The sequence below is a fragment of the Megalobrama amblycephala genome, linkage group LG17 (assembly GCF_018812025.1).
Source record: "Megalobrama amblycephala isolate DHTTF-2021 linkage group LG17, ASM1881202v1, whole genome shotgun sequence".
In the NCBI taxonomy this organism is placed as follows: domain Eukaryota; kingdom Metazoa; phylum Chordata; class Actinopteri; order Cypriniformes; family Xenocyprididae; genus Megalobrama; species Megalobrama amblycephala.
The window spans coordinates 18,312,752-18,324,903 of NC_063060.1; the positions used below are offsets into that span (position 1 = coordinate 18,312,752).

Consider the following 12,152-nt stretch of genomic DNA (forward strand, 5'->3'; position numbering starts at 1 on the left):
AAAAAAATTAGGGCATGCCACATGCATAGTATTGGCAGCTTGATGAAACCGTCTGTCATCACAATCATGTAAATGCACGCTTTCAGTTAATCATGTTTTGAAGATCAATTTCAGTTCAGAATTGGGTTTGAAAATATTTCGCTTTATACAATGTAAAATCAAATTAGTCACATATTTAAGCTTATTTTCTGGACCGTATCATTACAGATACTAAAATTGGCCTCACATCAAATAATACCATTTTATATTGACACTGTAGAACGTAGTACAGTGCCCATTACCTGTCTTTGCCGGTCTCTCTCTTGAATAGCTCATCAAACTGGAGCATTTTCTGCCAGGAGATGATATAGACCTTGAGTTTGGGCAGCACTTGGTTCATAAGCCGCAGGTTGTTATAAACCAGCCCTTTCCCGTCACGTCGCATGTAACTGCTGGGTCCCCAGAAGATGAAGACCGTGTCCTGACTGGAGTTGAGGAGTTCATGGCGGCTGCGCAGCACTCTCTGCATGCTGGAATGAGCGATGACCCTCAAGCTCGTGCGGTGACCCACGTCCGCCCCGTAGCCACGGGCTGTGGGTGCATCATTCATACGGATGACGCACTCCGCCTGATCAATCTCTTTTCCACGACCCCCACCGGTTAAATGACCCGAGCTGGTGACCAGCGCGCAGCTCCTGCAGTGCATCTTCAGAGGCTGGGAGGAAGAGAGAAAATATTAGCTTTATGCAAGCATAAAATCGTAGTCAATATTTCATACTGAGTCTATAATACATACAGTGGTCATTTAAATAATGTATACGTAGCTAAGGAAATGTGGTCACAAATGTATCAGTTCAAGGCAAACAAGATCAACATCAATGTCTTATTGGTGTTTCTTCAACTACACTTCCATGGCTTGGGGGTTGTGTTTTATTAAGACAGAGATTTTAACTTTTTTCTGCTTTTTGTTATATAAAGGTCAAATTAAAACAGTCAAAACTTTTTACCATGCCTTCATCAATTATTTTTAAGCTTGTTTTTCAGTTGCCTTTAATTTAGTGACGTTTTACCCAGACCTTTAATCTGAAAGCAAAACAATATTGGCAAAGCATTATTTGCAGTTTTTTTTTTTTTTTTTTCATGCATGGTCAATTTCGATATTTTGGGCTATTTGGCTTTTCATTACATGTTGATGGCTAGTGGAAAGAAAACATCCAAAAAACACTTTGAAGTGTATGTTTTATTGCACTTTATCTGTTTGCATCTGTAGATTTTAATTACAGTACATATCTCTAAAAGCCATTTTCTCGAAATGAGAGTTTTGGCATGCACTAAGCCAGAACACTCAGTAGCACTTAAAACTTTAAAATTTCATTCCTGTCTAATATTTTGAAGGTTTTTGAAAAGACGTTTGTTCATTTATCATTCACCTGGTGAATGAACATTTAATACAGTATTTTCTGATTTATGGTGATAAAAAAAGACAAAACTAAAATCCCCTCAGTAAAAAACTTTGACTCCAAGGGCTCTATCATACATCTGGCACAATGCGGCTCCAGGCGTGATGCAAGTGTTTTTTGCTAGTTTCAGCCCGACGCAGTTATCATTTTCACGTCCTGCACCACATTGTTTAAATAGCAAATGCATTTGTGCCCATTTGTGCACCCATGGGCGTGCTGGTCTGAAAACGATGTGTGTTCAGGCACATTGTTGGCGCATTGCTATTTTGAGGCAACTGAAATAGACTGCGCCATTAACCAACTGAAACCTGGTCTAAAGTCAATGGTGCAATATATATTTTTTTTATTTAAAGAATGCGTTAGTAAAATGCGCCTAGAGGTGGGTGCACAACACGCGTACACTCTGCTTATTACACACACGCAGCAGCACACAAACATGCCAAATATTAAAAATAAAAGGATTACAATGTAAAAGATTATTATTGTGAGCATAAAGATAAAAATGCTTTGATGGAATCCGGCTTGTCCAGTAGATGGTCTGCTCGCGTGCTTTAACCTAGTGCACAAGCAGATCCGTTTCCTTGCTAGAGAAGCGTTCAGTTTTTCCGCTTGCAAATTCCGCCATGTAAATAGCGAATCCGCCATGGCGCAAGTGCAACTGGCTTTTAAAGGGAATGGGAGATTGATTTATTGCACTTTACACCCAAAACACACCAATTACTCATTAAGAGAACAGGGACAACCCTTTTAGACCATGCGCCGGGTGAGCCGACCATTTTTCCAGTCGTTAAACTAGTTGTTAAAGAGGATTCGGACACACCCTAAGTGCACTTTCGCCGTGCGCTTTAGACTATGCGCTTAGATCGTTAAAATAGGGCACTAAGGGAACATTTACATGACAACGATGTCCTAAAAACGTAAAAGTTTTTTGCGTTTTGGAAAAATTTCACGACCTACAGATGACAACGTTGTCAAAACGATCCCCGTTCACAAGGATCCGCAAAAACGACTAAAAAAACCCCCGCTGTATTATGCATGCCAGACCAGTAGTTGGAGATGTCAGTTTGTAAAGAAATGATACACACCTGCGCACATATGCATTCTTCTATGTTCTGACTGAACATGTAATACATATTCACATGATGTTACAGTTTTCACAAATTCACAGTTTTTGGAATAAATTAAATTCAGCTTTGTTTCTGTTAAATTATGCAAAGAAAATAATAATAATTTTTTTTAGAATTGTGTGTATTTAGGTTATATATATAGCAAGACAAAGGAGTCATTTTATTTCCAAAAATGGCATTCTCATCAAAGAATGTTACAGGGATAATTCATCCCAATGTCCAAAAGTGAAAGTCATGTTTCATGTGTCCATTGGTGAAGAAACATCTGTATACAACTGAACAACAGTTTTTGTCTCCAGACCTTGTTTTGGTACTCTCAGTTATGGGTCAGGCAGAATGCACTGAGAATCAACGGAGGCTCTTCAAATTAAAAGATCTATTCAGAGGAAAAAGTCCCAATTTCAAAGATGTTGTTGACATATTGCATTGCAGTTTTTCTTAGGGTTGTATTTATTCACAACATCTTGGTCAAATATAATAGAAGCGGTTAGTAATTCCGGCCTCCAGACCTGAATAGTTTGAAAATCCATCCAGTTTCTCCTGCACATCTCCACATTCATACCAAATACTATTCCACTGCATGCCTTTCCATTCTCTACAGCTTTCCATGAATTATTCCAAACCGGCATAAAAGCACCATTGGTATTCTTATAGTGATAAGGGCACAGTCCCTCCAGCCCCATCCTTGGGGGATAAAGTGTTTCAGGAATAAAGGCCCATCTCCGCTTCTCAATGAAGTATCGCATTTACAGTGAATTTCCTCTTCCCCATCCTCTGTCACGCTCTTTAAATCAATAATATGCAAAGAGCGCAGCCAGCGTTGCGTAATTTGTCCTGGATGAAGGCATCTGCTGTGAGAGAAATAATAATAACAAATGGCGCCATGTATTCTGCAGGCAATGCAGCAGCATTTGCATGTCTCCTCTTGGCGTCCGTCGCTCTCTAGGTAATGAAACTCAGCCGCAGGTCAAAGAAGACACAGGTGCTGCTCCACTGACATAATGTTTAATGAGGCCGGGAGCAGCTGAAATCCTTGTGGGCCGCATGAGATTCCTGTGTCGACCAAAACCCTGCATTTAACTACTGAAAAACAACCTGGTATAGTCGAAACTTGCACAGGAGACTCTTAAGATGTGTTCTGTACAGATGTGGAATTAGTGAGGGTTAAACGAACACAATAGCAGTTAGAGTCATTGTCCAACAAATTTAAATCTGCCCTGGGAAAACAACAATAAAATTGATTTGTCGGCATATCCAACTCAAATCCATCTCTTTTGTAGTCTAAACATCACAAAAACACATGATAAACCTAATCCAAACCACATTTATACATGGTTTGCAATCTGTTTAAAATCATTTTTTTTTTTTTTTTTTTTTTTGATTCAGGCTATGTCTACTCTAATCTGGATACAAGTGAAAATGCATAATTTTCACTACGTTTTGGCCTTCCATTCACACGGAGACAGCATTTTTGTCCTGTGAAAACTAAGCTTTTTGAAGACACTCTCCCAAGTTGATAAATTTGAAAATGCTGTTTTCATGAGTTGCACTTACATATAATCAGATATACTACAGAATATTCACAGTTGCTGTGCTTTCCGAGGGGAGGGTTCCAAGCTCTGAATTTAACCTGGACCCAGAGTACTCAAAGAAGTATTTCTACAAAGATGACAGATAATTTACTCCCAATTGCTGTCCTGTGGAAAAACATGAGGGCAAATGCAATGGCAAATAGGGACTGAGTGTGACCTGGAGGCACTAATAAGTGGTGGGATATTTTGCTAATACTATACAACCCGAATTCCAGAAATGTTGGGACGTTTTTTAAATTTGAATAAAATGAAAACTAATTTTTTTTTAAATCACATGAGCCAATATTTTATTCACAATAGAACATAGATAACATAACAAAGGTTTAAATTGAGAAATTTTAAAATTTTATGCACAAAATGAGCTCATTTCAAATCTGATGCCTGCTACAGGTCTCAAAATAGTTGGGACGGGGGCATGTTTACCATGGTGTAGCATCTTCTCTTCTTTTCAAATCAGTTTTGAAGATGTCTGGGCATAGAGGTTATGAGTTTCTGGAGTTTTGGTGTTGGAATTTGGTCCCATTCTTGCCTGATATAGGTTTCCAGCTGCTGAAGAGTTCGTGGTCATCTTTCGTTTGATGATGCGGCAAATGTTCTCTATAGGTGAAAGATCTGGACTGCAGGCAGGCCAATTCAGCACCCAGACTCTTCTACGACGAAGCCATGCTGTTGTAACAGCTGCAGTATGTGGATTTGCATTGTCCTGCTGAAATACACAAGGCCTTCTCTGAAATATACATTGTCTAGAGGGGAGCATATGTTGCTCTAAAACTTTTACATACCGTTCAGCATTCATAGTGCCTTCGAAAACATGCAAGCTGCCCATACCGTATGCACTTATACACCTCCATACCATCAGAGATGCTGGCTTTTGAACTGAACACTGATAACACGCTGGAAGGTCTCCTTCTTCTTTAGCCCGGAGGACACGTGTCCATGATTTCCAGCAAGAATGTCAAATTTGGACTCGCCTGACCATAGAACACTTTTCCACTTTGAAACAGTCCATTTTAAATGAGCCTTGGCCCACAGGACACGACTGCGCTTCTGGACCATGGTCACATATGGCTTCCTATTCGCATGATAGAGCTTTAGTTGGCATCTGCAGATGGCACGGCGGATTGTAAGGACTGGAAGTATTTCTGGGCCCAGTTTAGTAATGTCATTGACACAATGATGCCGATGAGTGATGCAGTGTTGTCTGAGGGCCCGAAGACCACGGGCATCCAATAAAGGTCTTCGGCCTTGTCCCTTATGCACAGAGATTTCTCCAGTTTCTCTGAATCTTTTGATGATGTTATGCACTGTAGATGATGAGATTTGCAAAGTTTTTGCAATTGTTGAGGAGCATTATTTTTTAAAGTATTCCATAATCTTTTTACAGACTCTTTCACAGCTATGCCCAGTTTTACTTCTGAGAGACTCTGCCTCTCTAAGACATCCCTTTTACAGCTAATCATGTAACAGACCTGATCTCAATTAACTTAATTAGTTGCTAGATGTTCTCCCAGCTGAATCTTTTCAAAATTTCTTGCTTTTTCATTTGTTGCTCCCGTGCCAACGTTTTTGAGACTTGTAGTAGGCATCATGTGACCTGTAGTGTCACATGTTCTATTGTGAATAAAATATTGGCTCATGTAATTTGAAAGTCTTTTAGTTTTCATTTTATTCAAATTTAAAAAATGTCCCAACATTTCCGGAATTCGGGTTGTAAAATGACACTGCCAGATGAATAGCATGAAAACTTTATCATGTCTGGTCTTTCTGTACAATCTCTGTGAGCTTTTATTACGTTTTTTACGCATTCGTCAGTCTGAAAACACTTGAAAGTGCAAGTGTGGAGAGAGAGTGTTTTGAAATGAAAACACTGTTTTCAAATGTATCCAGATTAATGTAGATGTACCCTAAACAGTCTCTGATTTTCAGATCATTTGGGATGTCATTTGGATAATTGTTTAAATTTCATGTATATGGCTGTGCCACATTCCCTGTTTAGTGAATAGTGAACGAGTGATTGAGTCAGCAGTTTTAAACAGAGTATACACATGAATGCATAATATGTGTCTGTCATCCATATTGATTCATGTGTCTCATGATTTTCCATCCTGTCTTTCCACAATGACAGCTATTCGCAGTTTTAGGAGAAAGTTTCTTGGCATGCTGCTAACACTTACATCATTACTGTAGTAACTGTTGTAAATACACCACATATTGATTACAATGTCTGAACAAATGGATCAGATTTTATCACTTGCAAAATGACAAAGTGAAGAGAGTCAATCCTAATGATTGATTTGAAAACCAAATTGGATTTGTGTGCACTTTGAACAAAATGCCTCACTGTCCTGAGTGTTGTCTGCAGTGCTTCAGCTTTTACTTCACACTGTGAATTACATATTGCAGAGAGAGCAAGACTCCGTCTATCAAGCTTGAGGAAATGTCATTGGAAAACGGCAGTATCAGATTGGCAGCCATCTGAGAAGCAGTTGACAAGACTAATCTTACAAAATGACACATGAATGCTACCCTGGCATGACAACTTGAGAATGGAAGCATTTTGTGTAATTCTATTAAAGGTCAGCAAAGATTATTTGTGCTATGTGAAGGTTCAAAATAAATTTTTACATAAATAATAATAAAAAGAAATACATTTAGCATTGATTTACTTGATTATTAGCATTTATTAGTTGCAGCATTAAAGGGTTAGTTCACCCAAAAATGAAAATTCTATCATTAATTACTCACCCTCATGTCATTCCAAACCCGTAAAACCTTCGTTCATCTTCGGAACACAAATTAAGATATTTTTGATAAAATCCGATGGCTCAGTGAAGCCTCCATTGCCAGCAAGATGCCCAGAAAGTTTATAAAAAGACATATTTAAAACATAAACTTTAATGTTATGAAGCGACGAGAATACTTTTTGTGTGCCAAAAAACAAAATAACGACTTTATTCAACAATATCTAGTGATGGGCGATTTCAAAACACCTCTTCATGAAGCTTCGAAGCTTTACAAATCTTGGCTTTCTGAATTGAGATTCCATGATGTTTAGTCAGTGCTTTATGGAACTCATGGAATACAATTAAGAATGAAGGCAAAAAAACACAGGGAGGGAGAGAGGGAGGGAGAGAGGGAAAGAGGGAGTAATTAGTCTCAGTGTACATGCTGCAGGCAAATCTAGAATTAAAAAATAGATATCTCTTTCAAATCAGGGCAGAGAGAGGAAATAAAACTGCATTTGCATTGTGGGAGGAAGTGGCTCTGGGGCATCATCGATTAAAGGGCCTGCCGAGATCGCTGACTCTCTGCAAATCGCTCTGCTGACCCGAATGGCCCACGGTGCACATGATATACGGAGCTAACAAAGAAGACGTGATGGGGTGCACCAGCCGTAATGAAACGAACGGCAATTAGCCAAATCCCATCGGCGTCCCATCATCACCCTGCTGATGCTCCAAGCTGCATGTTCTTGCATACTCTTAATTAGACAAAAGCTTTTCATTTTTGCTACACAGTCCACTAAAAAAAGAAATTTATCCCAATTATTTGGAGCTTCTAATAACAGTACAGAGGCCAGAAAATGAGAAACGGAAGATGACAGAGAGGAGTTTTATTATGTTTCAAACAGAACCAAATAGCTGTTGATGAGGGTATGTCTCTTTCCCGAAAATGAAATGTACCGAAGCGTCTAGTGATGTTCTTGTCTATGATGTTTGAAGGAAGCAAGTCAAGTCATCACTACACAGACTCATAATGGAACAGCACAGAACATTAATCTCTAAATGACTGTTCTGGCTGTGAGACTTTCTGACAAAGTTGTTTTTGTTCCAGAAAAAATGAATATTATTATTATTATCTACCGAATACTGTTATTGTCAGAGGGCGTTATTCTTAAATCTTCACAGATCTGTGTTTTTGCTGATACTGGCTCACTGGCTCTCATGTGCCTGCGGTGACATATGTGTAAAATGATATTACGTTGTTATTTACATGTTTTTGCAACACTTTAAAACTGAAATATCCAGTGAGTGGTGATAAAAGCATGATCAGTTTTATCTGAAAACAGATGAACACGAATCTGTTGATGTTTTATTGCTTTGGTTGTTGTATGTATCGCAGTTGAATGGAAATGAAATGCCCAGTGAGGGGAGCTAAAAAGTTAATGCTCTTTAATCGTTTTTGAAAGTAACGTATCACCTACTAAACCGTACACTAAACCTAACCAATAGTGTTAACATAAGCAAATATGAGATTTAAAAAAAAAAAAAAAAGCCTTTGCTGAAGCAAACATGCCATTTTATCCTGCTTGTACAAGTCTTCGAGGTCTTTTACTGAGTTCATTTTACACAGGACTTGTGCATTTTGCTCTGCAGGCGAGCTACCGAGCAAGTTTTGAAAAGCCACACATATAGAGCTGGTTATGTGATGCAAACGCCAAAATGTATTAGTTTATAAATCATGTACAGATACAAGTGTTTATGAAGTCATAATGTAAGTATTATGAAAGGGACCACTCAAAAATAAGTATATCTGCCCATGTAATCATTATTTGTGTGAAAAGGAATAAAAATTGGTGTTTTACTGCCACTAGTGTTAATTTCAACTGGAAACTGCAGTGAATCGTATGTATAGGTACATTTTTGGAGTTTTGCAAAAAATACAGGTAGAGGAATGTTTTTTTTTCCAATAAGCCTATTCTTTTTTCTTCTTCTCTCCCTCTCTCTCTCTCTCTCTCTCTCTTTTTTTTTTTTTTTTTTTTTGCAGGTTATAAGAAGACCCACATGGAATCTGCACTCAGTCAAAATATTCTGCAGATATTGCAAACCTGGAAAATGGAGAAGTGTCTGAACTTCATAAAATACTATCCACTCCTGACATTTCATTTATTAAATATTTAAGCTAATCTTATTGTGCTATCAGCTGCCAATAAGAGACTAATACTCTCAGCTCTGTTTACTTTTTTTTTTTTTTTACTAGATTTAAATCCATTTCTCTGCAGATTCCTTTCCTCCATTCTTCCCCAAAATTGCATTGAAAATGCAAGGCCAAAGATTCTATTTGTGCCTAGATATTATTGAAAACCTTTTAAAATAATGTCCACTTGGATAATTATCCACGGTGTGTATTATCAGCTTCAACATGTGCCACGTTGTCAATGGATAATGTACATTTTTAGCAATAAGTTTTAAATATAATTTATAATTATTTTATAAAGTTTTGTGCTTGTTATTTGCTCACATTATATTTTTGTATATCAAAGTTAATCTGCAGAGCCCCAGCAAAAGAAATTTTAAAAATTGGTTAACCCTTAAATGCATACCTCGGGTCTTTAGTGACCAGGGACATCATTCACTACCCTCCTCCTCATTAATTTTTTAAAGTTAGACATCAACCTTCTTGGTATTCCTCAATCAATTCATTATAAACAATATAACAAGAAAAAAATCATAAAATTATAAAAGAATGCCTATTTTTGTATTCATTTTTTGTAAAAATTGTATAGGGTCGCTAACGACCCGAGGTGTGTATGAGTGTACGTATATTTTTTCTTCACAACAATAATTGAATCTTAGATGACGGAATAAGTACAATTCACCTTTATTCCACAAGGTGGCAATGTCTGATACACAATGCTGAAGTGACGACTCATTCAAACAGAAAACGAAATAATAAGAAAAACATGAAATGGCTTAGCGATTTACTGCAGAGCAAGTACTATACGCAATCAAATATGACTGTAACTGTTACTGGATGGATCTGGTGAAGCTGTTAGCGATCGAAATATTGATTTTGAAGATGTTGAAAATTATATAGTTTTGAGAATACGTTTGAGATCGCGAATGGGCTCATATTTGTGACCTCAAACATAAAACTAGCCTATTATTTGCTGAATTTATGATAACATAAAACATCTGCTCAAACTGAGCCCTTTCAAGCTCCAAAAGGTAACAAAATATGATTTATTTTATTCTTCTGTAATTGTTACTCTACTATCAGAGGAGTTTTATATTATAGTGACAAGTAGAGATCCTTCCGTGTTAGATATAGATCCGGGTCGATAAAGACCCAAATATGTAAGAACGATTGGTGAAACAGTCATGCATTTAAGGGTTAATTGAGCAGTCTGTGAATGTGATTAAACAGACCATGCACTGCAAAATAATGGCAAGAAAACACAAATTTCTATTGAGAATTCCTCATAGAATGTGTCACAGACTCTCGAACAAATGATTCGGTTCTTTTAATAAATTGAAGAGTTGGAATCAAGTTTTCATTACTGTCATCGCCATCTTGAAATAAAGCAAGATTTGTTTACTTATGGTTAAGTGAAACTCATTCCTATATACATTATTACTATGTTATTACTATGAGTAAAATTAAAGTTGCTATTGCTAACTAGCAACTGACAGGTTTAAAATCACCACCATTACAGTAGAACTGTACTAGTGTTTTATTTTTGGCAAATGAGTCAAAATGCATTTAAAGTATCACTCCACAACCAAGTTTTGGCCAGATGTGTCTAATCTTGCCCCAGTTAAACACACCGTAAACAACTAATGAACTAGAATCATACAAGAAACTTCCGGGCAGGTGTGTTCAGGCAAGTTGGAGCTAAACTCCACAGGGTAGTGGCCCTCCAGAACTGAGTTTAGACACCCCTAATTTAGTACCCAACAACATATTATTCAAGTACTTGCATATCATTAAATTACACATAAGCATTGCAGGAGACATGTTTGTCAGGGCAGTTTGAATGTAACCCTTCCAGCATAATCAAGCCTACAGATTCATCTTCATTCTCCAACTTAATCTCTGAGCCACAGAGGCTCCTCTGACTTCATACTGAGGGCTCATCACCTCCTCAGCAGGGAAAGAAACACAGAATGTCTCCAGTACTTCTGTTCCTCTTAGGTAATATGACTGAATGGGAAAGGGGAAGACAGCAAGTGCAAGATAGAGATAGAGAGAGAGAAAGAGCAGTAAAACGAGTAAAAAAAAAAAAGAACCAGGAGACACTGTCAGAATTGAGATGAGACGAAGACGCTCCCCTTTGGGATGATTGCTTTGCCCTGAATACAAAAGGTGCATCTCTGCAAACACTTCGTGTTGTTTGCGAGCACAGATTAGGTCCGGCCACAGACATCCGCAATTCTTTAAAACAAGCCCTCAGGGAGGAATTAGCATCCATCCCCGGGCTTATAAACCAGAGATGGGCCGCAATGATAAAAAGCTCCTCTCAAGGAGAGCAATGACGGGGGTATAGAAAGGAGAGATGCACTGTAGAAGGGGCAATCATAGTAAAAGTGCGAGGATGGGTTAGGATTGCAAGAACAAGTGCTTTAAAAGGGGGGAGGGTGTTCTGGATGGGCGACAAAGGAGAAAAAGATTTAAGCATGAATCATGGGAGTACTTGAAAGAGCACTTTTCTGAAGAAGACGATGACATTTTATAATAACATGCAGGTCTGACTGACCCAGAAACACCCAGAACAGTATATTTTAATGTCAAAAACATGTTATAAATACATTTATGTAGTTGTATGTAGTTTATGAAGTAATACTAAAGTGTATACATTTTACAATGTTACAATTTTAAGATACTTTATTTAGTGACATCACTGTTTACTCCAGTGCTGATATAGATAAATTAACTAAATTAATAACTATTGATTCTTACAACGGAATGAATCAGTACTGAATTTACTTAAGCTGGACAATGACACCATTTTCTTTAAGAGCTGCTGTGCAGCCAAAATTATATACCAGTTATCACTGTAAACCTGCTTTGACACACTCTGCATTGTAAAAAGCGCTATATAAATAAAGGTGACTTGACTTGACTTAGCAATAGAGTGCTGCAGGGATTATGTATTTTTGTAGGCCAAAACCTGGAAACAAGTTAGCATTTTAGCACTTTTGGTTCCATTGTTCTGAAGTCAATGGGCTTTTTGAAAGGGTTTTCACAAGCATAAACATATTTTCATGTTATAT

At 37.7% G+C, this 12,152-nt stretch overlaps 1 protein-coding gene across 2 annotated transcripts in view; it reads right to left on the reverse strand.

The window, feature by feature from the left end:
• st6galnac5a (ST6 (alpha-N-acetyl-neuraminyl-2,3-beta-galactosyl-1,3)-N-acetylgalactosaminide alpha-2,6-sialyltransferase 5a) overlaps positions 1-12,152 on the reverse strand; it is a 44,852-nt gene that overhangs the window by 12,843 nt on the left and 19,857 nt on the right. For both annotated transcript variants that reach the window (XM_048164047.1, XM_048164046.1), the window contains exon 3: positions 282-694. In XM_048164047.1, coding sequence (XP_048020004.1) covers positions 282-694 — 413 coding nt within the window. The remainder of the gene's footprint in view (positions 1-281; positions 695-12,152) is intronic.